This window comes from Thrips palmi, unplaced genomic scaffold, assembly GCF_012932325.1.
Source record: "Thrips palmi isolate BJ-2018 unplaced genomic scaffold, TpBJ-2018v1 HiC_scaffold_7, whole genome shotgun sequence".
Taxonomy (NCBI): Eukaryota; Metazoa; Arthropoda; class Insecta; order Thysanoptera; family Thripidae; genus Thrips; species Thrips palmi.
This window is the reverse complement of record NW_023144634.1, coordinates 7,835,058-7,861,146: the sequence shown is the minus strand read 5'-3', so window position 1 is coordinate 7,861,146 and position 26,089 is coordinate 7,835,058. Positions and strand designations below refer to the sequence as shown.

General features: G+C 47.0%; 6 protein-coding genes across 8 annotated transcripts; 2 read left to right on the top strand and 4 right to left on the bottom strand.

Annotated features, from left to right (window-relative positions):
- Window positions 1-8: 8 nt before the first annotated feature.
- On the bottom strand, window positions 9-2,620 carry LOC117652456 (aarF domain-containing protein kinase 1). Its single transcript, XM_034397397.1, has 9 exons — window positions 2,486-2,620; window positions 2,290-2,379; window positions 1,992-2,195; window positions 1,750-1,908; window positions 1,505-1,663; window positions 1,155-1,421; window positions 880-1,077; window positions 645-787; window positions 9-565 (listed from the first exon to the last, which is right to left on the bottom strand). The coding sequence occupies exons 1-9, from the start codon at window positions 2,618-2,620 to the stop codon at window positions 364-366; spliced, it is 1,557 nt and encodes a 518-aa protein (XP_034253288.1). The 3' UTR covers window positions 9-363.
- Window positions 2,621-3,182: 562 nt separating this feature from the next.
- On the bottom strand, window positions 3,183-5,286 carry LOC117652457 (adenylyltransferase and sulfurtransferase MOCS3). The gene is made up of 7 exons (XM_034397398.1): window positions 5,081-5,286; window positions 4,842-4,947; window positions 4,533-4,746; window positions 4,148-4,449; window positions 3,809-4,035; window positions 3,483-3,720; window positions 3,183-3,401 (listed from the first exon to the last, which is right to left on the bottom strand). Exons 1-7 carry the CDS (start codon window positions 5,162-5,164, stop codon window positions 3,250-3,252), a joined length of 1,323 nt encoding a protein of 440 aa, XP_034253289.1. The 5' UTR covers window positions 5,165-5,286; the 3' UTR covers window positions 3,183-3,249.
- Window positions 5,287-5,306: 20 nt separating this feature from the next.
- On the top strand, window positions 5,307-11,432 carry LOC117652453 (solute carrier family 12 member 8). 3 transcript variants are annotated; one of them, XM_034397392.1, is made up of 15 exons: window positions 5,311-5,452; window positions 5,675-5,860; window positions 6,036-6,113; window positions 6,193-6,296; window positions 6,380-6,560; window positions 6,637-6,782; window positions 6,898-7,132; window positions 7,250-7,451; window positions 7,528-7,628; window positions 7,720-7,853; window positions 7,937-8,136; window positions 8,217-8,352; window positions 8,426-8,614; window positions 8,761-8,939; window positions 9,199-11,432. In XM_034397392.1, the coding sequence occupies exons 3-15, from the start codon at window positions 6,041-6,043 to the stop codon at window positions 9,362-9,364; spliced, it is 2,046 nt and encodes a 681-aa protein (XP_034253283.1). In that variant the 5' UTR covers window positions 5,311-5,452; window positions 5,675-5,860; window positions 6,036-6,040; the 3' UTR covers window positions 9,365-11,432. The 3 variants fall into 3 exon arrangements, with proteins under 3 accessions (XP_034253280.1, XP_034253283.1, XP_034253281.1); XM_034397390.1 differs by having other exon boundaries at window positions 5,313-5,452; window positions 5,700-5,860; window positions 9,199-9,364; XM_034397389.1 differs by lacking the exon at window positions 5,675-5,860 and having other exon boundaries at window positions 5,307-5,452; window positions 9,199-9,364.
- LOC117652458 (dihydroorotate dehydrogenase (quinone), mitochondrial-like) lies at window positions 11,383-13,606 on the bottom strand. The gene is made up of 8 exons (XM_034397400.1): window positions 13,262-13,606; window positions 12,945-13,154; window positions 12,670-12,869; window positions 12,389-12,580; window positions 12,102-12,285; window positions 11,871-12,021; window positions 11,630-11,789; window positions 11,383-11,537 (listed from the first exon to the last, which is right to left on the bottom strand). The coding sequence occupies exons 1-8, from the start codon at window positions 13,274-13,276 to the stop codon at window positions 11,483-11,485; spliced, it is 1,167 nt and encodes a 388-aa protein (XP_034253291.1). The 5' UTR covers window positions 13,277-13,606; the 3' UTR covers window positions 11,383-11,482.
- A 204-nt stretch (window positions 13,607-13,810) lies between these two features.
- On the top strand, window positions 13,811-15,106 carry LOC117652461 (proteasome assembly chaperone 1). The gene is made up of 5 exons (XM_034397405.1): window positions 13,811-14,013; window positions 14,132-14,211; window positions 14,296-14,474; window positions 14,563-14,761; window positions 14,841-15,106. Exons 1-5 carry the CDS (start codon window positions 13,916-13,918, stop codon window positions 15,032-15,034), a joined length of 750 nt encoding a protein of 249 aa, XP_034253296.1. The 5' UTR covers window positions 13,811-13,915; the 3' UTR covers window positions 15,035-15,106.
- A 640-nt stretch (window positions 15,107-15,746) lies between these two features.
- Window positions 15,747-22,080, bottom strand: LOC117652454 (organic cation transporter protein). The gene is made up of 9 exons (XM_034397393.1): window positions 21,827-22,080; window positions 18,336-18,447; window positions 17,948-18,256; window positions 17,711-17,868; window positions 17,456-17,624; window positions 17,147-17,377; window positions 16,850-17,064; window positions 16,572-16,762; window positions 15,747-16,498 (listed from the first exon to the last, which is right to left on the bottom strand). The coding sequence occupies exons 1-9, from the start codon at window positions 21,867-21,869 to the stop codon at window positions 16,280-16,282; spliced, it is 1,647 nt and encodes a 548-aa protein (XP_034253284.1). The 5' UTR covers window positions 21,870-22,080; the 3' UTR covers window positions 15,747-16,279.
- Between the last annotated feature and the right edge of the window lie 4,009 nt (window positions 22,081-26,089).

Sequence of the window (26,089 nt, the reverse complement as noted above, 5' to 3'; positions counted from 1 at the left end):
AGTTGCTTTAAAAATAAATAATGTGGAATATTTGGTTTAAAAAAATATATCTTACTCACTGGTAAGCACTTTACATATAAATCTAACCCTGGAGATTAAGAACTAGTAGCTGGCTTTTTCATTCCTTAACAGAGGAAAATTCAATCACATTACATCTTTGGTACAAATAGAAAGTAACAAAATAGAAACATTTTAAAGTGTACGATTCCCTCATAGCTCCATGTTTGAGGTAAAACAACAATCCCTGCCAAAAATTCATATCAACATTTTTTTTTTCACCTCTAAGGAATTTTACCAGGACAGGAATGTGACATTCATCAACTTGTGCGGTGAAACAAAGTACACAGTACTGGCTGAAGTACTTCAGGAAGTCATTACTTGCCACATTGAAGAAAGAGATAAGCTGCGTATGCTTAGAAAGGCATAGTACAGTGATATTTTTAGAAGGGTCCATTGCTGTGCAGCATGCAAATACCAACGTTTCATTTTGACTTTGCAATCTTTCAGTTGCTCACTGAAGACACTACGTACGCACCATCGGGACATTACAAGGAACGAGGACATTCTGAACACACAAAAAAGATAACAAATAGTATAAATTTTTAAAGAGAAAAATAACTGGAGTAGTAGGTTTGTTGCCTTACCTGGCATGTGTCTTAAGGGTATGCTCAATGCCACGCATCAAATCATTGGTGCGGAAAATTAGAAGCATTTGCCTATCAACATCTTGAAGAACCCCTGTTATTTGGGGCAGGTACTTAGGAATCTCTTTCTGAAACTCATTCTTCTAAAAACAGAAAAAAAGAGAAAATTCTCATTCCATTAAAAAAACGTTCATAAAACTCATATACTTTGCAGAGGCGAATTTTGTTCCCTTACTTCATTATCTGTGAAATTCACTCTATCAACACCTGACATGATGGTGTCCCAAGTGCGGCCACTGACCATACACGCAAACAATGGCCACATCTCACCAACTCCAAGATTGTTACTGTGACTCTTCATTCCTTCCATGTCACTGTTCAAAATACTAAGCCACAGTTTCGAATATTCCCAACGAAAGTTGTTGGTGAGGTCCTGTTCAATGCAGAGAAACAAGGTATAACAAAATACTATCCTCACTAGATCCCTCTGGTAGAACTGAGATTACTTACTGCATACAATCCGTGATCCAGAAGAATCACCTCAACTTTATTATTTTTCACATTCTTCTTTACCAAAATGTTGCCTGGATGGGGATCACTATGAACAAACCCTTCACCAAAAATCATCTGCGAGTATAGGCATCCCAGTTTATGAGAAACCTCATATGGATCAATTTTATTGGCTTTAATATATGGCAGATCATTAACTTGGCCACCCTCAACGTATTCCATGGTCAAAACACGGTGATTGCTTAGGTTCCAATAAACTTTCGGTACCTATAAAATGTTTATTACATGTTCATACAATAAATAGCTTTAGTCAAAAGAAGAAAGGTAAAGAAATAAAAGATTTTAAATACTTTTAGCCAGGGAAAATGTTTGAACATAGTAGCTGCTTTTTCAGCATTTTCTGCTTCTTGTAAGAAGTTTAGTTCCATGGGTATATTGCGTTTCATTTCTGTGACCAACCATTGAAAACGGAAGTCTGGAAATACCCATTCAACAACCTTCACTAGGGCCTAAAACATCGATAAGTAATCATTTAGTGACTATTTCCTAGCAAAGTACAAGCACTAAAAGTTTCATAAATTTCAGTTTTACTCACTTCCATTGTTTTCATATCGACTGTAGAGTTTCCTTTGATAAAGGGGTGTTGCACCTTGACTGCAACTGTAGTTCCATCTTTTAACTTGGCTTTATGAACTTGTGCTAGAGAGGCTGCTCCAAGAGGTGTTGGTGAAAAGTCATCAAAAATGTCATCTGGCTGTATTAATGATACAGAAAATATGATAAGAATAGCATGCAAAGATAATTTTGAAAGTGGAGGCTCATGTAAAGATAACTTACATCACATTTCAAATCTTGACGGAGCACCTTTTGTATTTCTTTAAAAGAAGACGTTGGAGCTTGACTGTGTAAAACTTTCATTGTTTCAACATATTCATGAGGCAAGATGTATTCAAGAGCTCCAATGTGTTGACCAACTTTTACAAACACTCCTCGATTAGCACAACACAGTTCCAGCAGATTTTCTGCCGCCTTTTTGTGAACCTGTGAAAAAGTTTGAAACATTTCAAAACAATGTGAATCGATATCACACTTACAGCATGCTACTAAAAGAAGCATTAAAATTTTATGTCAGTACCACAGATTTTAATTTTAAAAATTCTGGAGAATCTTGGGGTAAATTACTAGAGTAAAGCTCTGTTTTGTAAACATAAGATATTTTAAGAACCTGTAAAAGAGAATTCAATCGAATAAAAGTGTCAGAATCTTGTCTCATAAGAAACCAGATTTTATAAATAACTACAAGGTTGAAGTTGAAAGAAAAAAACACTTACTGCGGCAGCAGCTCTACTTAACCGGACTACTCCAATGGAATCAATGTTATACTCATTGGCATGCAATGAAAACGCTGTGGCTGTTAATGATCCACCTACAGCAGCATATTTAAGAATTCTCCTGGCTGGCCACATGGTCACCTTTCAGTTTAATACTTAGGAGGAGTTGAAGCAGCAACCTTGTGCAACTTAACCTATGCCTGGGGGACTAAAACTTTATTTCACGAGACACCTGGGAAATAGCATCTCACACACGCTTAACAAGTACAGTTAAAAGGCCTTGAAAAGTCAGAAAACTACACTCCTTTCTAATTTAACAGGAAATTTCTGCATGAACTAAACATTTTAACTAGTAGAAATGATGACAGAAGAGTTCAGGTAGCGGAAGAGGGCGGACAAGCAGACGAAACTTTGGACTGGACTTTGACCGCAGATTGACCGCATTATTTCCGGAACCCAAGCCGTTTCCGTACATTTATCGCAAGTTGCCGCCTTTTCATTTGATGAAATAAGATTTGTATTTTGAATATTACAAATAAATTCTGGTTCAGCTACATCAGATCCGTCAAAATAGATGGATGCGGGAGCTAGTTTGATGAAATTAAGCCGTTAGTGACTGATATCTGTAAAATATTTTAAGGTGGTCAGCAAAAGAGCACTGGTAATTCCCTATGCTGTTAGTAAGTAAAATTTGTCCTAGTGAGAAATCATGATTTATTTTGTCAGAACAAAGTAACAATATTCACAACGTCCTTTTTTTCTGATTAATAGATGGGGAAATCTGAATCTACTTTTCTCGCCCAGGCATGCAGTCCTCCTGTAAGATCTCGTACTGCAACATTTTGGTCTTTCAAAACTTTCTCTAGCATGAGAACAGCTTTCTGCGAATCATTCCCCCTTCTACAAACAACATAAACTGTAGGGGGAGAGGAAACAAGATAAGATAAATACATGGATCGTAGGGGAAAAAAATTAAGAATGGTTTATGGGTTTTTACCTGGGAAGGGATTCTGTTCAGCTTGCTTGTCCTGAAGTGCGGTTATTATCTGACTAACAGAATCAGGCTCATCAATATTCTTTAAGGGAATGTTAAGAGAACGAGGTACAGCACACATTTCAAATTCTTCTGGACTACGGACATCAATCAACAGACCTTCACATTTTGAAACAAATGAATCAAATAATGCTGGCGCATTGATTCTCTGCTCTTCCCTTAAAAGACAAATACTGCTATCCTGTAGAGAAAAATGATAAGATGCAGCTGGTAATTTTTCAGGAAAGGAGAGACAATTTAGTAAAAGTAGTAGGAGTCTTTGGCCTTACTTTGTCTGTGGCTTTTGCACCACAGAATTGTTCATAATCTATGAGATGAGAAATCTTAGGATTCTCTCCACACACATCACAGCTTGCATTTCTTGTTCTTAAGCGGACATTACGAAAGGCACTTGACTCTGCACTAAAGAGTAAAAGCTGCCCTGATAGGATGCCAGAACAGCCCAAAACAATTTTAATAGCTTCTAATGCCTCCAGTACCCCTACAACTCCTGGGACTGTAAATTACAAAAGAGACTCATTAACACTTATCAAACCCAGTACAGTTTCCAACCCTTCTTCCCTCTAACATCTAATTCAGTACAACTGTGTTTCACTGATGGAACAAACCTGCTCCAAGCACGCCACCATCTCCACAGTTGGTTACTGTTTCAGGTGGAGGTGGCTTCGGAAATATGCAACGATAACAAGGCCCCTTGTTATAATTGTACACAGTTAATTGACCCTCAAGCCTAAGGGCTGACCCTGAGACAAGAGGCTTTCCAGAAAGGACGCATGCATCATTCAAGAGGTATCGAGTTGCCACGTTGTCTGTAGCATCAATAACGATGTCATACTTTTGTACAATATTCAAAGCGTTTGAACTGTTGAGTTGAGTATGGTATTCTGAAATCCTCAAACTGCTGTTCAACCTGAGCAAAGTTAAGACGCAAATATTGACAATGTGCTTTGTAAACAAGCTACACAATTTTTAAAAATAATAGAGATGCATTACTTTTTCAAAGCTATGGAAGCTGAGGTAACTTTAGGCACACCAATGGAATCCTCTGTATGTAGAAGCTGACGGTGTAAATTACTACACTCAACCTCATCATAGTCAACCAAACCAATGTGACCCACTCCCGAACCTGCAAGGTACTGAGCTGCTGGGCAACCCAAACCACCAACACCAACTATAAGGATGCTTGATGTTTTCAATGCCATTTGTCCTACAAAAGTTTAGAGAAAAAGGCGCCGTAATCAGTTTTAAAAGTAATTCTAGCAATAGACTTTTAGTGACATGCTGAGAACATAGGAGACTGACCTTTACATCCAATGGCTGGAATGATTATCTGCCTGCTAAATCTCTCCACATCATCCTTCGACAATTTGTCAGGAGAGCAAAATGATGCATGCTGTTCATTGGCTTGCTGAAAAAGAACAAGAGACAGCTATTTAGAATTGTAAGGGAACACAGTGTCATCAAAATTTTTATCTCCAGAGGCACCAAGAAACAATGCTGAAACAATACAACATTAATAACCTATCAATCATGCTTCCTACCAGTGCTCTTAGTTCTTCCTCTTTGCAACGGAGAACTTCCTGCAAATAGGCTATCTGTTTTTCCAAATTTGAAATTTTGTCCATCTTGTGAAATGGCTATTGGATTAAAATACCCAAATGTGCTGTAAATATATCTGTTGAGCAGAAACAAAAAGTTTCAAAACAAAAAAAGTTGACTGCTAGATTTTTCATATGGAAATATGAAATTCTCATACATTGTGACTCACCGCCTAGACATGCAAACAGCTGGTCTGTACACAAACAAGTGTCATCTGTTGATACTTCATTTTAAAGCATTTTAGGTGTATATTTCGTGATGCTATTGCAAAGCATCCACTGAGGGATTGAACCCATCGCCTTTTTCTCTCAAAGGTAATTTGTATTCTGTTATGTTAATTATTATCAGAGCTAGTCGCATTCGTCTGTCCTGTCACCCACTTCACCAAGTGACTCAAAGTGAACAATCCCGGTGAAATAGGCGAACCTGGCCCTAGCTTCTATGTAAACCTCTTTCATACACACGTGGGAAGATTTTGATGACCTCATTGATAAATAAAGAATCGTTCAGGTAACTAACTTGCGTTCAATTTTGAGGTTACGTCCGGAGTGTATGACGCAGGTTAAGGTTTGATAAGGACTTCAAATCGACCGCATCAGCTGATAAGCTGATAAAGGCCGTATCTCTAGTCCAAGCCCGTTTTTCTTCCATCCAAGCACAAAAGCTATTCCATTTTATTTGGATGTTGGACCAAAGGATTTAAATTGTGCAGAAACACACTGGTACGAATTAAGTTATTGTTTTACATCGTGCTGTATGTGCTGCTATTGTAAATGCTTTTTGGCGCCCACATTGCTTGACATCATAACATATTGTTGAATTGATTAGCAGTATTCTTCTCTCTTAATATGGATTGGGTACTGAGCTGTATGACTGTAAATTTGCTGTTTGTTTCAGACAAAATGGAGTCGCATGAGAGAACCCCCCAACAACTGGACTGGGAGCGTTTTGGCTTGGATGGCAGCCGGAATACAAGTACGCATCCATCTTATGAGTCCCTTTACAGTGCTTTAATTTAGTATATTCAAAACGTTAAATTAATTCTGTTCTTCAGCTCGCAGACATAGCACTAGTCGTGAAGAGAATCGAGGCCATGAAACTGAATATCACTATGGACATCAGCCATCTGATGCATCAGAAATTTTTGCACAAGAACATGTAAAAGATTTATATATTTTAGAATAGTTATTCTGCAGTTGCAATTTTTTTTTCAAATATAAAGTTTGGTTTAATATTTTCAGGCTGATCAACCATGGTGGAAATCTAACTTCTTTATTTCACAACCTGTACTGTTCGGAACATGGGATGGTGTATTTACATCATGTTTAATTAATATTTTTGGGGTAATTGTGTTTCTGCGATCAGGATGGCTTGTAGGGCAAGCTGGTGTAATAAATGCAGTTCTTATGGTTCTAGCCACAGGTAATAATTTATCAATTGCAGCAATTACCTTACTATTTTACTCCATTCAACAATTAAATCCAAATTTCCTTTCCAGTTTTTGTTGTCTTAACATCTGTAATGTCTGCTGTTGGAATTTGTGAACGTTGTCGCATGGAGAGTGGGGGTGTTTATTTCCTTCTCGCTCATGTTTTGGGCGCTCGCTTTGGAGTAGCTATTGGTCTCCTCTATGTATTTGGACAGGTAAGGTTTGGCAAAAGAGCCATTGTTTAGCTTCTTTTTTTTTTTCTTCAAATGTTTGAGTTAAAGCTTTTTGTTTAATTTATTGTTTAGAATAATTAATTATTGCTTATTACAGGCTGTTGGTTGTGCACTGTATGTATTGGGCTTTGGAGAATCTTTGGCTGGTCTTCTTGGACTAGAACAATCACCATGGTCAGAAAGAGGCCTAGCAGGAGCAGCTGTTATTCTTTTGGGAGCAATAAATGTTGCTGGGGTGAAGTGGGTTGTAAAACTGCAATTTGTATTGCTCCTTGTTTTGCTTCTGGCTGGCCTTGACTTTTCTGTTGGCAGTTTTGTTCATGTAGATGAGGGTAAGTAAAATTTAATTATATTTTAGTAAATTTGAAGTCTACTTGGTATTTGGTAGAATAATAAACTGTACAGTAGTAGTCCTGAACATCAAACATGTCTTTCATTTGTGTTTTCAGCAAATGGGTTTGAAGGATGGATGTCAGGAAACCTGGCAAACAATTCTTATGCAGAATACTATGATGGCTACAGCTGGTTTACTGTATTTGGTGTCTTCTTCCCTACTGTAACTGGAATAATGGCAGGAATAAACATGAGTGGAGATTTGAGACAACCAAATGTCAACATACCAAATGGCACGATCGCTGCTGTTGGAGTAGGGTAATTCTACTTTTTTCTGTCCCAATCTTGTCAAAAATCATTTCTTCCTTATCAAAATTACTAAATTTTTTTTCAGCACATTCCTGTACCTAACATTTGTCATAACATTGGCATCAACATGTACAAGGGCTGCTCTTCAAAGTGACTTCATGATTGCTTCAAAAGTAGCTGCCTTACGTGTGTATCATTTCCATGTCAATCCTCCTTCCCTTGTTTTCTCTCAATTATTACATTTAGCCTCTTTTTTCTGTTTCTCTTTTCATTTTAGATGTTCCTCTATTGATGGGCTTGTATGTGTCCTCCATGTCAAGTTGCCTGGCAGCCATGTATGGAACCCCTCGGGTGTTACAATCGATTGCCAACGCAAATGTTGTTCCCGGGATACAATATTTAGGATATGGAGTGAGTGCTGATCAGAAACTTACACAGAAATTTTTTTTAATCATTTGGAATGTTTGAACTAAATGTTTGCGTTTTCTTTATAGCGTGGTCCCAACAAGGTGCCCATCTATTCAATGGCTGTAGTTGCATTCGTGACCATTACTTTCATCATTGTTGGCCAAATAAACACTCTTGGGCCTGTTGTCACAATGCCTTTTCTACTGACATATGCAGCTGTTGATTACTCGTATTTTGCTTTAGCTCAAACCTTTGATATTCGTTTAAAACGGGAAGAAAGATTCAAGTAAGTTGAGACAAGTCTTCTCATAGTATGTGACATCCCATACTCTTCTATAATAATGTATCCCGCAATGATTGTTCCAGGTGCAATGAACAAAGTCCGACCTTTGAGTCTAAGGAAGGCTATGGGACTGGCGGCCATGATTCTCGCAATGATTTACATTATCAAAATGATCTTGACAAACTTTTCCCAGAGAGGTTGCATCACAAGAAGGGAACTGTAAGTACTTATTTATTTTTGTTTAATTCCCTTACCTTTTTTTCCCCAACAAAACTTGCCTTTTTTTCTGTAGGGAAGTCATGCTTCAGATCACTCGAGTGCTCTTTCATCACCTGAAGACACTGTGAGCGTGACCGGTAGTGCTGTCACTGCTGTAGAGGTGGGAATTGTCCTACCTAAAGACTCCAAGCAGACAAACATCCACTCCAAACCTCATAATTGGTATTCCAGCCTTTGCAATCGCTGGGCATCTCTCTTTGGGGTGAGTAGCTCTGAATTGCTGACAATTGTTATTTTCCTCAGGTGTATTGCATTCCTTTGTTTGTATTTCCGTGTTTCATTTTAGGACAATGTGGAGGTAGTACTTATTGTAACTTAATTCTGTCATTCATTTCTCTCTGTCTTCAGGCCGGGCTGAAGATAGGAATGATGTTCTTGGTCCATTGGGGTTATGCTTTAATGAACCTCACTGTTTTATTCATTGTATGGTTTTATATCGGACAAGTTAATCCAGCTTCAAAACCAGGAGTTTCAGCGGAGTTTAATTTCTTCCGCTGGCTGAAACAAGTGATATGGCGTGCTATGGGGTAAGTCTCTCTGTGTTTCCTTTTCCACTTTACATTGTAGGATAAGTTAGTGATGAACACATACAACATTGTCCTGCTAGTAGCGTTTCTGTTACAAATAGGCCTTCTATAGTGTTAAAAATTCTATGAATCTCACTTAGGACTTTGAGGCCGCAGGCAACAGGCCACAGGCCACATTTTCTATCATTCTATCGAGATGATACTACTTAAATTTGCTTATTTTAAAGCAAAATTTTAATTAATTTATTTTTTTGAGCAGGAAACGGGTTCAAGAATATGAGCACATAGTAGTACCACCTGTGTGTCCTGGTGTTGAAGTTCATTCAGCACAACTGAATGAAGATAATGAAGACTTTGCTTCTAGGCGAAGATACCATCAATCTTCAACAGTTCAAGGAAGATTTGTTGATGTTGATGAAGACTAGGAAAGAAAGAGCTGATGAAACTGGTCGAGTAGTTGGTGCAGCTATTCCACTTTTCCATTTTGAGCTAATCTGAATGAAATTACTTACTAAGCTACTGACAACTTGTTTGATTAATTCCCCTTGTATCTGGCATTTTTATTTTATTCATTGTAAGTTGTCTATCTTCTTCTTTTAAAAAAAAAATTAATGTATGATGTCATTGCGGCTGGAAACAAAATTTTAGCAACAGGAATGCCTCATATCATTTATGCTAGGACAGTCTTTAAATGGCATGCACTTGACTGAGATTTTCTCCCTTAAATGAAGTGGGGTACCTTTTCACTTTTCCCTGAGCCATCCATGGCTTGCATGGGATGTATTTGAAGGATTTGATTTTACTATTTTACACTGATGTGCAAATGGAATTAGTGAACTTTGAATCATTGAGACATTTAAATTGTGCCCAATGCTCTTGTGATAACATAGTGGTTTTCATTTTATTTATTTTTTAAATATTGAAAGATGGGTGGGTACGGGTAGGAGGAATCAATAGAATCATGAGAAAAATCTTATCTTCCAGGTAAACAAATATGTATGCACTGTTAACTTATTGATTGTAGCAGGTAATGTCATGTACCTACAAAAGAAATCATGTGACTCACAAAGGACTTATGAGCCAAACCTCAAAGTGCCTCAAAGTCAGTGGAGACTTCTGTTACAATACTACTCCCTTCAAAACATCACAGACCTTAGTATGGTTTTATATGAATGTGAAAATCCTGTCATTGTTTATGTTCGAAAGATGTTACATGATTTGATTTGACTCATGCTGCTGGCAGGCCACAATAGTTTCCTTGATTGTTTGTTGATTTTTTTTTTTTTTTTTTGTTGTGGTCTTTATGCCCTCTTGAGATACATTTTTTTAAAAACAATGAAACTTCCACAGTATGTACCTTATTGTAATAAGTATTGAAAAATTCCTACTTCATGTTGTACCAAGGATGCTGTTTTGCTTTGCTACACCTTACTTTCCATGTAACTTTTGTTAAGTACGGCTGAGCAAATTTTATTTATTCTTGTACTGTACATATGCACCCCTTGTTTCTATTTATTTTCATATGAAAATTCTTTGTGTTGTGAAAAACTTCCGACAACTGTAAAGTTAATTCAAGGCATACTATTATCTAAGTACAGTATTTATACCGCCACCAATGAATTTATTTTTATTTAAGTGTGATAACATTAATGATGTCCATCATTTACAATTTTGCTTATAATTCAGACTGATATCCATGGACTTAAAAATTGTCTGACTAAAACGTGTAGTAGCATATTTGTTTTTCACCAAAAATATCTATTTTCATACTACTGAATTTTTGCTTTGCGTCAGTATTGATGGCAGTTGTTCATTTCAATCAAGTATTGGCATACAGATCAACCCTGTCATATCATATGGCAAATTGTAACTGTTCTTTTCCTGTTGGTGAATAGACTTCAGATACTTTCGCTCTTGCTGGATCCAGAATGTGACAGTACTATTATAGTGGCAAGGAAGCACAATTTAGCATACGCTACATGAGAATTCAACTGTACTCTGTTTCTTTGATTCTTACTACAAAAAGTATGTCAGTTGGCCCTTACTTGTTGAACGTAATTTTATAACTTTATTCTGTGTACTAGTGATTAATTAGGCCCGAAAGCCTATTATGAAAATAATGAGTGTGTATTGGCACATTATTGAATTCTAAGGACATTAAACCCTAACATATGAAATGTCACAGGCAAAATGGCACATTATTTAACTTGCATGTTGATGCTCCTCAGTTTGGGTTCCAAGCAGATTAATCTGATCGCAAGTTCAAGTATTATTGCAAATGATGACTAGAAAGAACACTGAGAAAAAATGTTCATTAAGTTCCTTCTGTACCTGCAATGAATTTCAGTGGGAACACTTTTCTGTTGCTCTCTGTACCACAGAAGGTGTACTGTGCCATTCTGTGAGAGGGTTGTAAAGTGTGCATTAAATATCTACAACCAGCCAATTTTTTAAAAAAATTTAAACAAATAAAAACATTTAATTAATATGGGATACATCTGTGTTATCATTGCCCAAAGTCTACCCATCAGACATCAAAGACATCAAACTTTCACATCCTTTCCAACGGCCTCTGCAACACTTCTATATCCATCAGCACTGAAGAAAGAAGAAAATTAAATTAATAAAATAAAGGTCATAAGTGCAAAATATCATATTTTGTATAAAACTACAATTCTCTTTTGGATTACCTTAAGAGGTCACTCAACTCCTGTTTTATTTTTGTAATTCTTGGGGGTCCATGGTAGATATAAGCGGTGTAGAACTGTATGAGGCTTGCACCAGCTCTTATCTTTTCATAAGCATCCTTGCCAGTAAATATTCCACCAACCCCTACAATAGGGACTTTACCTGTAAAAACAGGGCATAGATATCACATTGACAGTATTATTCATCTGAGTAATTTGATGAAACATTTTCAAAGCAAGTTACCTTTAGTTAAAACGAACATATCTTTTATTAAACCCGTTGATGAGACGGTCAATGGCTTTCCACTTAATCCTCCTTGCTCTACCGCAGCAGGACTTTGAAGATTTTCTCGAGAAACTGTGGTATTTGATATTATCAAGCCATCAACCGCACACTGCAAATTATTGAAGGTATTAATGCCAAATCTTATTAGAAATACAGTGACTATTCATACAAACGAACTCTGAGGTTTACCTCCTTTCGGGAAATGACTTTAGCAATATCTTTTCTTTCTTGCTGGGTCAGATCAGGAGCTAACTTTAAAAGAAGCGGGGGTTTGTTCGGTTGAGGTAGTTTGTTCTTTGCCGATACTAAAGCTGAGAGAAGCTCTTGAAGCTGGCTACTGTGCTGCCAGTCTCGAAGACCAGGAGTATTGGGGCTAAATTCATGCAGCAGAAAATTTTAAAAATACATTAAAACATTGATATTATTGCAAAAGAGTGCAAAAAGCATTGACAAAGGTAATAAACGAATGAATATACCTGGATATGTTAATTACAAGATAATCTGCTACTTCTCCAAACATTTTAATACCATCTATGTAGTCCTGCACAGGGTCATTCGATGTTTTATTTTTACCAAGATTGACTCCAATAATGCAATCAGTTCCATTTTTTCTTAAGACCTGAAGTCGTTCATAAACAGCATCATGGCCATCGCTGTTAAAGCCATATCTAAAGAGCATATGTAAACATACATTTACATTAATCATGATAAGGAAAACAAAATTGAACTTGATGAAAAAACAGAAATTGAAAAAAACCTGTTAATGACAGCACTATCTTCTGGTAATCGAAAAACTCGAGGCTGAGGGTTGCCTGGTTGGGGGATAGGCGTAACAGAGCCAATTTCTACAAATCCAAACCCAACATTGTGCAAACCATTTACAGCTTCACCTTGTTTATCAAAACCAGCGGCCATACCAACAGGATTAGGAAATTTTATATTCCAAACATTGGTTTTCTGAAAAACATTAAAGCCAAAAATGAATGATCTTTGTCAGTAGAACAGAACAAGATCACACAGTACACAACTTACCAGGCATTCAGGATCTTTAAAGCGACTATGTGGAATCAAGTTGAACTTGGATGCTTGAACAGCAACATTGTGAGCCGTTTCAGGGTTAAGGCGGTGAGACAGTGGGATAAGAATATCATCATAGAACTTTTCATTCCCATGGTAAATATTGTAACCAGCAAAGACAAAGGTTCCACCAGAGCAGACAGCTGCCATGGAAATTAGTTGCTTCTATTGGCAAACAGAAAATGAAATTATGTAAGAACATAAGACACTAAAAAAGGACCATTTCCACTAAAATAGGACCTGTCCATTTCAGAATGAACGTAAACACTTACAACGCCTTTCTTCATCTTCAACGAGAGGAATAAACAAAAGAAGAGAAGATATTTGCTTGGTACTATTTCTATTTCTAAGCCTGAATACGGTCACAGGCACAGTGTTAACAAGTGATAACTTAACCTAAAATACGGTGGGTAGTCTAAAATTTTTGAAATAAAAAGAAGCAAGGACACCTAAGGAACACTGCAAGAGAAAAACCGTATTCGAAAGCAACTTCTCGCAAAAGAAAACTTGAGAATCAAACTAGCAGGAAACAAAGAGGCGAGTTGTGTGTGCTTGCGACGCGTAGTTGAGGTCGTATGTTTACTCCACGCTCCTTCCACACACCACCACTACCACCACCCGTGGTCCTCGGGAAATTTCTGCCAAGGTTGCCTTTCATCTGAGTTCTTGGAGAAATAGCTGTTATGAATCTCAACAATGTGGGCCGTGGGTATTTGTTTAAAAAATACTTTATCATGTGTAGCTAATTTTTCGTGGCAGAAGACATTAAAACAACACTGATAGAAGGGAAATTTCACGTTTGGTGTCACACCTGTCGCTGTATGCTGTCTGCTAGCCGGGCGGGTTGTTGTGGTTGATTTGTTGTGTGTCACGGTTTCAGATTATTTTGAAAATCTTATTTAATTTCGTTACTCCAAAAAATAAAAATGGCTTTGTTTGGTGAAGTGGTGGAACCTGTTTCACGCTCGTTATACGTTGATGAAAGCAGTGACGAGGAAGATGCACAGGAAGAATCACTTGCGAAGTAAATATGCACATAACCAAAGTGCCTCCAATGCAGTTTGGCTAGTCACTCTCGTCCGGAATTCTAGACTAAATGTTATATTTCCAGTATGATTAAGTGGAATAATTGTTATTTTCAGGACAGGGACTATTCAGTGGGTAGATGAGGCTTCCTCAAGCATTGATACGTTGCTTATCTTTCATGGTCGATTGGCTGCCGGTAAGAGTTCAATTTCTTTGTGTTTCTTGTTATTATAATCTCTCTCTGTAAAACTTTTGATTGATTTTATATTTCTGTCTTCAGATTTTCTTCTCAAGATCTTGCATGGAACCAAGTCTACTAAAGCTGGTCACTTGAAAGAGAGGTTGTTTGGGAAACCATCAAAGGAACCAAATATTCTCCTGTACAAATTATCTAACAATATTTACGGTTGCTTATGTCCATCAATAGATATTGCTTCCTCCAATGGAGCCTTAGATAAGGTCTGTCACTGAAGTTATTAAGCCTGTGTATGTTCATAATTTGTTTCAAAAGATTATCTAATTTCGAATCTCCATGTTTTCCCCCCAGCTCATTCCTGTTTTTAACTCATGTAAGCAATTGGTCATTATCGCCACTGTACCTGCACCTTTCTACAAAGGCAATGATCCTACACTAGACCTACCTCCAGCATTTATGAGAATGCTCTACACATCTACCTGTGACAGTCATCATGCCGTTGCTCCTCTATTGGAGCCTCCAAACATGGTGTCAGGCATTCCTGCTTCTAGTAAGTATTCCTTTTTCAATTGCTCTCAATTCCCTCCAGAAGTTAAATTTTAATGAGTGCTCTTCCGGTTTGTTTCTAGTTTTGAATTGGTGTGAAATATTCAAGAAACCAGGCTGCCTTTTTGTCTGCTACAGTGATTCACATCATCTTGATTCCATTTCAGCAGAGCCCATGGTAACTATTTGCTCCAATGTATTTGAAGGATTGTTTGAACCCCAAGTTTTAACATTCCAATCAGCTGCGCATGAACCAACCTCAAACCTTTACATGTGATTTTCTGCTTATTATAAGCAAATTGTAAGTGTTTTTCTTTTTTTAAATATAAAAAAAATAGTTACGGTAAAATTTATGGGTTTTCTACCCTTTTCAACTCTGCCATACTCATACTCAACCAAGTTAGATAAGACTTCTATTGCTGCAATCTGCAATTGCTCAGAATGGAAAAGACATTAGAAAGAGACTTTTCACCGCACGGCCACACATTATACTGCTGCCGGGTTGTGTTGCATCCAAACTTAATTTTTTAGTCTAATATCTGTTTTTAATTACAAAACACTCAATGATATCTTATACAACTAACATTTTTGTACTAAACTGAACAGGAAAGTAAAAATAGTTTTTGAAGAGTATACCCTGTTAATTACAAAGGTGAGAAAAAAAAAGAATATTTCATTGAAATAGTGTTTGAGTGCAGCATTCCTTTTCTTAAACAGGGTTCATGTTTCCATCAGTTGCACCGTGTTGGCAGAAAGATAAGCAAAATGCTAAACACCCACACCAGCGTGGAGCAAGCAGAACTTTCGCCTCCTACGAGACGAGGCAACAACCAAGGTGTTGCCTAGGCTCAGATGCTGTGCTCCTAGGCTCAGATGCTGTGCTGGTGTGAAAGGTCTATATTTTGACACAATTTCTAGCAACACTGGCACAAACATATTTTAGGCCCGTATGTTAGGAACATTTTTACCGACAAAACTCACTGTAAAAATTCATTACATTACAAGAATATTTTAATTCTATTCCTTACATTAAAGACTAAGTCAAAAATAGCATTTTTCTTAGGTACATAGGTGAAAATATGTGCTTCATGATAAAATTTCTCAGCTCTAAAACAACAGTGGTTTGTCTGCTGTGATGATCGATTATGGAATGAATCGACTGTGAAAAATATTTAATTTAGCTTGTTTTTAGATGTTTCCTTTGTAGACTCATAAGTGTTCTTTATATCTTTTTTTCAATATCACATGGTATCACAGAAACCAAAGTACTGAATAAAAAATAAGAGATAAAGTTTGCTCACATGCCAATCAGCCTCAAGGAAACTGCTGCACTGAAATGACGTGGACATTTTACCCACCAACAATCGTCCGCGGAAAGTATTTAATTTTGAAATGGCACCATTTCGACTGATCCAGTAATTTGCATCATATGGACAAGAAAAGTTTCTGTACTATTAACCAGCACGTAGTGGTCCCAGCTTCAATCAGAGATTCACCCAAATTTCTATGTGTTGTCTCAATCTCAGTCGACTGTCGTGAGAGGAATTTCGTATTTTTGGTTGTTGGGCTTCCGGCCGAAGCAAGCCGCGCAGGCGGTGTCTCCCTGGCCGAAGCGCTCGCCGTCCTCCAGGGACTGGGGCATGGGCTGGTTCAGGGTTTCCGGCAAGAGCAGTGCCAAGAGGCCGGAAGTGACGGCGATCGAGGCAAATATCACAGTTGGTAACGTTTTGTCCAAGGAGTCCTGAAAGTACAACAGATATGACAATGTATTTTTTTAAACTTTTTTTAAAGAGGGCGTTTTGAGGTGCACTAACCAGGAGCGTGATCAAAGGGGTGAGGGCGCCGGACAGGCGGGCGCACATGGAGCCCACGCCCAGCGCCGTGTTGCGCACTGGGGTGGGGAACAGCTCCGCCGTGTAGTTGTAGATGATGGCGAAGGAGCCCGCGATCATGAACTTGCCGATCATCACCACCGTCGTGGCGGACGTGTTCCCGGCAGGAGTCGCTGCGGAGGCAGAAAAATACGAAAACGTGAAGCATGTTGCCGAACCCGGGTTCAAACACCCACTCTGCCTTTGTGTCTTTGGCTCACTTTGCGGTATGAAGGCAGCGGCGAGAGTGGCGATGCCGCCGAGCACCATCATGGCGCTGATGAGGGAGCGTCGGCCCGTGCGGTCCATCAGCAGGATGGTGACGACGTAGCTGGGGATCTCGACGAGCCCGACGAGGAACAAGATGAGGAACGGGTCTCCGGACAGGCGGCCCGTGTTGAGCGACAGCCCGTAGTAGCACAGGCTGTTCGCAAACCTGCAACGCACGGCAGATTACTTCAGGGAAGCCCAAACACGGACGATGCCCCCCAGTTCTGAACGGGGAGCTGCGCCTTTACCAGTTGAGGCAGCAGTTGAGCATCTTGGCGCGCATGTTGGGCGTCTTGAACAGGTCCGAGATGCCGTAGGCGACGTCCTCGCGCGTGCGCTCCTGCGACTTGCCCTTGGACACGTAGTGCGCCGCGTCGATGGCCTCGCCGCCGTTCACCAGCACGGCCTTCTCCACGATGTTGACGGCCTCCGTGACGCGGCCCTGCGACCACAGCCAGCGCGGGGACTCGTCGATCAGCCTGCCAAAAACACCGTCGTGTGAGCGGGAATCGAACCCCTGGAGGTTGGCGCCAATGCAGAGCAAACGAGTCACTGACCACCAGTGGCCGACGAGCAGCAGGCCGTGCAGCCCGTACACCACTTGCAGCACCACGCGGTCGCGGATGAGGTAGCCCCAGAACGCCACCAGCATCACGCCGCCCGCGAAGAAGCCCTGGAAGGTGATGCCGCACGCCGTGCGCTTGGACGCGCCCACCAGCTCCATGCCTGCGGACACGGCGAGCACCGAGAGGGGTTGCAGTGAGCCGGCGAGGCCAGCGGGGAAGCGGTCGCCCTCGGGCCGAGGCACTTACTGAGCACGAAGCCGGTGATGTAGGCGCCGGCCGAGCCGAAGACCCCATAGAAGAAGCGGACCACGAGCAGGGAGTAGAACTCGGGGACGAAAGCGACCGCCACGCCGAGAATCAGCTGCAGAACGGCGCACAGGTAAAAGATTGTTTTGCGGCCGTACCTGGCGGGGGGCGAGTTGAATGAGCGTCACTTTACCAAGTTGAAAAGAGTCCAAAGCAATGACGTCATCGTGGACTCACTTGTCGGCGAGGCTGCCCAGGCTGACGGCGCCCGCGAACACGCCGAACATGTAGGCGGCCTGCGCCACGGCGCCCATCCACCGCCGGCTGCACACCAAGTTCCACTCGATGGCGCGGCTGGACGTGTAGTAGGTCGTGTCGTAGATCCACTCGCTGCACGCCACCTTGGCCGTCTGGTTCTCGGCGTACAGGTGGCAGCCGTCCCAGCTGCCGTCCTCGTGCCGCGGCACCCACTCGCGCACCGCCAGGCTGTCCCACGAGGACGCCAACGTCCCCGTCGTGTTGACGTCCACGTCAGGGATCACGCACCTGCCAAAGGATAAGGCCGAAAAACATTTTTAAAAACCTTCGAACCGTGAGCCAGCACACTCGTCTATTTTTACTCTACCTGTGCTCGGGAACGGCTGCCACTGTGACAAAGGTGAGCATGTGGAGCCCGGCGGTGAGGGCGGCCAGAATGTGCAGCAGGAACTGCCGCATCTGGTACTTCCCAAACTCCCCTGGGAACAAAACAAAACAACGCTGTCAAGGTTTTTTTTTAAAAAAAATTGGCATGGACATGGACATGTCAGTCAACTGGCAAAAACAATGTGGTCAACGCGCACCGTGAAGAGAGCCGGATTGTGGCCCAGAATAGACGGGGTGGTTGGGTCGGGGCGGTTGGCGGTGCGGGCGGGTTGCACCGTACAGCACCGCCTTGCCAAATTCCCTCAGCGGCAAGGCTCCAAGGTTGCTGCAGGCCCGTTTGCACTTTGTGCCGCAGAGGCCTTCCTCCGACAGAGACGCACAGCCAGAAGGCCGATTCCGAGCCGGAGGCCCTTTCAACTCGTACTCATGGGGCGTCCTCTAAGGGTGCGGAAGAGAGAGAGATACACCGACGCAGCTGTCGATGCGTGCCTTGAGGTCTAGCCCGTAATGGTAATGGTAATGGACCGCCGTGCAGGGTAGGCCAGCCCGGCGCGCACGCCTGCCCCGCATTGCCTACCTGGCGCCGCTGGCGCCTCGGTCGCGCCGTGCCCAAGGTTCCTCGTCTTTGTCACGGTCATGGGCGGGGTGGGGGTGGGGGGGGGAGGAGGGGGTCTATCAGCAAGGGGCAGGCTGAGAGAAGCCGCAGAGGTGCCACGCGATCTACCGCCGGGCCGGGCTGGCCCATGGTGCCCATGGCAGCCCGTGGCTCTCCGCCACTGTAAGAGGAGCGCCATCCCAGTCCGCCGGAGACTCGATCACCTCTCCTGCTTCACTGCTTCGCTGCTTACCGCGCCATGATAACGACCAGGACCGCCACCTGGGGGGGGGGGATTTTTGGGTGCCGATAGCGACACTGATAAAGGCCTGTCCGGTGACCGGGCCAGGACCGGGCCACCACGTGTCCGCCTTGGCTGGCCATGGCCCATTGTTGTTGTTGTTATCAGTATTATTGTTTTTGTTGTTGTTTACCGTAAGCTGTGGGGCGTGCTGGCCAGTGCTGGCGTGCTTTGAATGGCAGCGCACGCAGCGTCGTCGAAAAGGTGCCAAGTGATTATCCTTGGGGTGCGAGAGAGTGCGAGGCAGAGGCCAGCGTCACTTTCCCGCGCTCCGGAATAATTATCGCGTCAGCCTACAGAATGCTCCAACTGAAAACTTTACAAAAGGCTGCTTTTGATTTACAACAAATTTCCGCGGCGGTTTTTCTCTCAGTGCGCTTCTCGTGACGCATGGACGAAGCATGAATTATTCAGCAGGATAATTTGGAATAGTTTGCAACAGTGTGGGGCGGCCGGCGCTGGCCGCGCGCTGCCATGCCCGCGCCCGTTCCACTTCCACTCAGACTCTTCGGTTATTTCCAGTTGTTGCTGTAATGAGCCCACCCACGGTCCAATTCCACGGCCGACTAAGAAAGGCCCTGCCAGGCTAGGCTAGGCAAGGCTAGGCAAGGCCGGGCAAGGCGGCGCACCGCGCCAACCTCGATTGGTAAATCAACAAGTCGACGGCCGGTACGGCACCCCTCAAGGACGCCACAGGACACGGGACAGTGTTTGGTCGGGTTACACATGCCCCTCGCAAACAATGTAGCCCGGCAGATGCGCGGCAAATGTTGCTAAAGCCGAAATGAAATAAAAAAACGCTGAGCAAAATGCGGAGATTGTTGTTGTTTTTGTTTACGCCTCCCCGCGTGAGGCTGAAAAAATGGGACACTTTTCAGTCCATTTCATGTTTAGTGCCCACCTGTCCCGCTCCCCTCGGCCCACTCTCTGTCCTGTCAGCTTGACGAGCCGGTGGGGGTCTTGTTCCGGACCAGTGCACCTTCGCCACTTTTCCCCCGCGCGGACACTTGCACCCCCCCCCCCCTTCCCCCTCGTGCTTCCTTCCGCTCTCGCTCCACCAGCTTCCGGACCAACAATGCAAGGCCTGGCTGGCCATCCTGGCACCTGGAGCGTGCCGGACAGTGCTGGACGCTGGTCACCACGTCGGACAGGGACACCGGCGCCAGCTAAGACCGCGGCTGCCGTCGCCGTCACGGCCTTTTTAAGCTTCAACTTCGGTTTTTCCCGTTTCAAGAGGAGAGCGCTCGGTGGGCGACAACTACTTGTGGCACATGAGGGTCTCCTCGGCGCTGCGGACCCGGATCGATCGGAGCGTCGAAATGGAGAGCCTATGGGGGTGGCGGGGGCGTCGGGGGTGGCTGGCGGGGCGGCTCTGCCAGTAGTAGGCTTCGCGCCGGCCGCGGGCCCGGGCACGCCGTGGGCCTTGCCGTGGGCCGTGGTAGTGAACGCAGTGTAGGTGGCGCGGCACGCCATGAGCGGCGTGCGCACCTCGGCCAAGCCGCGCCAAGCCGCCACGCAGGCAGCAGTGGCGGCCGGACAGGTGTCTGCTGGTAATTTTCAAGCCATTTGGAGGAGGAAGCACGATTGCGGGAAGAGTGTCGCGGGTTTCTGCTGCGGTTGTTCTCGCTGCGCCGCCGTACACCGCGAGGGCTCTAGCGACGCAGCCACCCCACTCCCCTCCCCGGCTCCAGGGTCAGCGGTGCCCTGACGGTGCCCTCGCCCCAACCGAGGATGGCGCCCCCTAGGGTCTCGCCCACGGTCGATACGGGGGTCGGCGCCCGGGCCTCTCCCTTGCTCTCCCTCGCCGGCCTCGGCCTCCTACGTATCGCGGGCTCCGGGTGACCCCGCCCTGGTCCAGCACCAGGCACGTCGCTCTGCATGACGGCAACGGACATGGCGACCTTCGGGAGCGCTCAAATGCCACAGGCCGGCGTATCGCATATCCCGCGCGGGGCGGCCAGGCCCGTTTCTGCGCCGGTCAGCATTGGCGACGGCGGACAGGACGCCCGTCAAGCCAGCAATGAAAACGCGAGCGGCAAAAAGCGAGAATCGAACCCGGCACTGTCCCGCCAGACTGTCGAGTTGTCAATAAACTGGCGCCGGCAGAGTGCGGACGCGCTGAATGGAGTGAGAGAGAGAAAAGAAAGAGCAGTGCGAGGACTCGAATTGTGCCGGTGGCAGCCCTTTGACGGGGAGGGGGGAGGGGCTGACGCGAGACGGAGACAGCCACTAAGTTTAGCATCTTCGACAAAGGCCGAGGGATGGGAAGGGACACCTTCTGGGCCACCTGGCCGGGCCGAGGTTCTGGCCTGGCTGGCTCCATGTTTGCACTCATGTCGCACCACTGAAATGGTGTCGCAATGTCGCCTCGTTCTGACGTTCGCCGCGTTCGCGCCACCTCTGCACTGTCAAACGCAGGGCGTCTCCGCTTCCTTCTCAGCTCTCTGGCCCTGCCAGTGACACCGCCGCTGGAGCCGGCCGGCTGCGCAGTGCGCGGCCACGTGACCCGCCAGGGTGCGGGTTCGAGGCCCGCCGGCAGCCTCCATGCACCACGCCACCAAAAACCGCGACTAACCGAGGTGCCCCATGAGCTGCTCCAAGTCCTGGTCGACGTCCATGGCTGCGGCGTGACGGCGTCCGCGCGACGAGACGACGACGCGTGACGGTCACGGCGGCGGTTCGCGCGTCTCTGTCTCTCTCTGTCGCACTGCACGTGGGGCACTACACGTGGATCCGGGCGACGGCGAGACGGTCCGCGGCGGCCCCTCCGACGAGGCGCTGCTGGTTCGTGTTGCGGCCGCCACGCCACCCGGCGAACTGGCTGAGCGAGCGGAGCACGGCGCGGAGCAGAGCGCGGAGCGACCGCGTCTGTCCTACCCGCCAAGCAGGCACGGCGCGCGGAGCACGGCGGCGGCGGGGCGTAGCGGCGTAGCGTGGCACCCCCCCCCGCCCCCCGCCCCCCACCGGGCCGCGGCGAGCCGAGCACAGGCGCCGCGAGGGCGGCCTAGGGGCCTAGGGCGCCGCGGCATCGCCCGCCACGCCGCCTGCACACCGACCTAACCTCGCCGACCATGGCGCGGGCTGGGCTCCGCACTGCTCCGCACCACCCCAACGTTCATTCATTATTACCATCGTGCTGCATGCTGTCTACTACCCCGTTTACCCCTCCGGGCCTTCGGCCGACGGCGGAAACGGAGCGGTTGCTACGGCAACCGCGACCCCCCGCGACGTCCCGCGGCTCCCTTGAACCTGCCCTAGCAGCGCGGGCAGCGCGCCGCGCCTGATTGGCAGCCAGCTTGATGGCCTCTTTGTTGATGCCGCGCGAACACCGCCGCGATAACCCCGAGGGCCTGCACTGGCCTGCACCCCCCTCGTGGGCGAGCGCCCTAATCTCAGTTCAGAGGTTGCGGTCGGTCCGCCTTCGCCGACGCAAGACGTAAATAAACACCAAACAAACTTTTCTAGCTGTCGATTTGAGTCGTTTCGGAAATTTCTCTTCCTCGTTCTATCGCCCGGTCGAGCGGCAGTGCGTTGACCCGGCGCGCTTTTAAACCACCCTGGGGTGGTGGCTTATCGCCGCATCCATCGGTCCGTTCGTCTGCCTGTCGAGTAGAAGTGCTGGAGATGGGAGGCAGGCGCGGCCCCGGCGCACCACTGTCACGGTGTGACCGCCCAGTGTGACTACCAGCAGGGTACCACACACACCCGGCAAGTCATTCAGTTCTGTACTCAGCTGTTTCGGTGCGGTTCGACACGAATCTGTCATACTGGACCGGCCTAGAATGACCGAACAGTGGACAAGTGCAGCAGTGGAGTGACTGACTGGCCAGGGCCTGCGGCATCTCCGTGAGCAGTCTGATCGCTCTGTCTCTCTTGCACTCCCTGCAGAAGAGGGAGAGAGAGAGAGAAGCGCTGACGGAATGAGTCGGCTGCAGCGGATTCATGAGCAGGCGCCCGGCCTGCCCTCAGCCTGCCCCGCCGGCCGACAGTCAATCAATGGCAATGACTTCGGCGACTGCGGCAATGGGCTGTCCGCGTGCCTCGGCGTGCCGCGTATGTGGAGCAGCAATTGAAGGACTCACTCGCATCCTCACTGCTCGGAGGCTGAAGCTGAAAATCCGAGTCAACGTGAACCTTACCGCCCGCCGGGCCGCCGCCGCTGTGCCTCGTTCTCGCTGTCACCTCTCCGGCCGCCAGCACATGCTGCCTTTCGGATCGTTTCGAGGAACTTTCTCTCATACGAAGTCGAGTATTCTTACAGTGGCAGATACAGAAGCCCCAATCGAACGGCATCTGATTCCATTAGAGTTGTCGTTCCCTCCTCCTCCTCCCTCTGCCCCTTCTTCTCCGCGCGGCTCGCGTTTAGAACGGCCCCTGCGTCGTTGCGCTCCGCCCGCCCGCCACGCGGCCGCGCCCGTTGAGTTGCCTAGCGCCCCGGCGTTCCGTGAGACGGGGCAGGCAGGACGACGACGTCCCCGCGCCATCGGCACGCGCGCCTGTGCCGCCACGCCCACCACCACCACCGCCGCAGCCCACAGCTCACTTGCCCTCTCGGCCTGAAGGTCTGAAAGGGCTGTCGAACATCGCCCCAAAGTTATCCTCGCAGTGGCGTGCTTAAGTGCGGCACACCGCGACACGCAGGAGGCTGCGGCGGCGGCGGCTCTCCGCCCCCATGGCGCGAATGGCTTCGGGATCGTCGCGGAGGCCTCCTTGACGGCTTCCTTCCGTCTGTGGGCGTGGCGGCTGGGTCCTGGGTGGTGCTGGGTGGTGCTGGGTTAGCGGAGCAGGCCCGGCCGACTGCCGACCCTATTTCTCGATCTCATTGCGATGCGCTGCGGCGTCTGCCCGGCGGCCCTGCAGCCTTGCCGCGCGCCACTAGTTTCACCAGGTTCTGGGTTCAAATACCCGCGCTGGTACTTTTATGTTTGTTGTGTCGCGTCGCTTCTGAAGGGGAGCGGTCGGGGCGCGGCATTCCTCGCGGACGGACAGGTGAGGCGGCCTGGGGCTTGACATGCAGGGCGCGGCCAGACAGACACGGCGACACCGGGCGACACGGCCACCGGGGCATGCCCCTGCAGGGCCGCGCCCGGCCGCGCCGCATTTAGAAGTCCGAAAAGAAAAAGAAGCGGTTATTTTTCGTCGCACCCCGCGAGTCCGAGTCGGACAACGTGGACGACGGCCGCGGCCGCTCTCCGCGCTCCCCCGCGCTAAAAGTACCGGCCGGCTGCGCGGCTGGGGCACCGGGGCAACGCCCCCCTCCCCCTCCCCCAACCCCGCCCCGCCGCTGCAGTAGCTGTAACATTTGCAGGCGGGCCGCTTATTTTTAAACCAGTGACGTCACAGGTCGTCCTATGCACTGCCACCTGGGTCTCGGTGACGGAATTGGGGCGGGAGTGATGAGTCGATTCGAACGGCCACTCTGGAACGCGCCGACGGCGACGACGCCGTCCGCGAGGCGCTATGGGCGGCGGTGGCGGCTGGCGGCCCGGCTCGGGTTTCCGATGCGGCATGGCAGCTGCCCAGCTGGGGTGACCGGACCGGGTCCAAAGTCAACGGAGGCGCTTGGTTACTCCGCCATCGCAGGCTACGCCCTGCTACGCCCACGAGCAGGGCAGGGCCGAAAGGATCGGACTGGGTGATCTCCGGGGACGTGGGCACGGCGGCACGGCCAAGGCGAAGACGGCGAGACACTCCATTCGGATGCAGGGGCCTCGTCCCGTGACACTGCGACACTTCAGTGGACGTGGACGCCCATAATGCGATCAGTGCCCCGTCTCGCTCGCGCCCTGGGGGCGCCGCACGAGTGCGAGAGAGACAGAGCGACGACAGCACAGGAGGGGCCGCGCTTCGATTCACCGCCTGTCACGTAACTGTGCTGCCCGTGATGAACAAGGCGTGCCTGCTGCCTGATTCCGCGCAGCGTTTCGGCGCTCTGTCTCTCTCGCACTCGTGGGGCGTCCCGTGCGGGTGCGAGAGAGACAGAGCGACGAAACGCTGCGTGGAATGAGGCTGCTGACGCGGGCAGACGGGCCGACACTGTGGTCCAGAGCGGCGCAGCCGCAGCATTGTGGACCTGGCTGCATCTCTTTGAACTGTAAATATAGTCTGCCGGCAAGCCTGGCAAGCTGCCCATCCGAACTCGCCCTCTTTGTGAGTGGACGCGCGCGTGCGCGTGGCAGTGTGTGTGTGTGCTGTGTGTGTGTGTGTGCGTGTGGCATGCAGTGAGGGCGCGCTTCGTTTAGCCGCGGGAAGCATCTAATGCTGACATCCCGCTTGCGCAGAGGCGCCAACAAGTTAAAAATTGACATGAGTTATATTAATTATTTTTAATAAAAACAAGTCGAAATGTATTTATATATTTTGTAATCATAATCAAACAAATAAAAATTGAGGCGAGTAAGAAAGGAGTGCAGGGGAAAATTCAAAGTGGGTTCCCCCAGTGTCTTTGCATGCCTCCACCAAATTGGTCTCGGTCACTGGCCACGCTGCTGCTGCTGCCCCTCTCCTAGCAGACGGATTCCGAAAGTCGTTTTCGTCGCTCTGTCTCTCTCGTACCTATAGTACGGGGCGCTTAGAGTGTGAGAGAGAGACAGAGCGACGAAAACGACTCTCGGAATCCGTCTGCTGGGACGCGCCTAGAATAGGGCCCTCCCCTCGGCGTCGCGGCGCGTCGCGGCGCCGGGGCGATGCCAGTCAGTCACCTCGCTTGGAGAGGATGAGAGGAAGTCATGCCTCGCTGCACGTAATATTATTGTTCCTCCTCGTCTCCCCCCCCCCCCCCCTCGTCTCCCCATCCGTCCGCGTCATCATTAGCAGGGCGCCTTCGATCTTCGGTCTT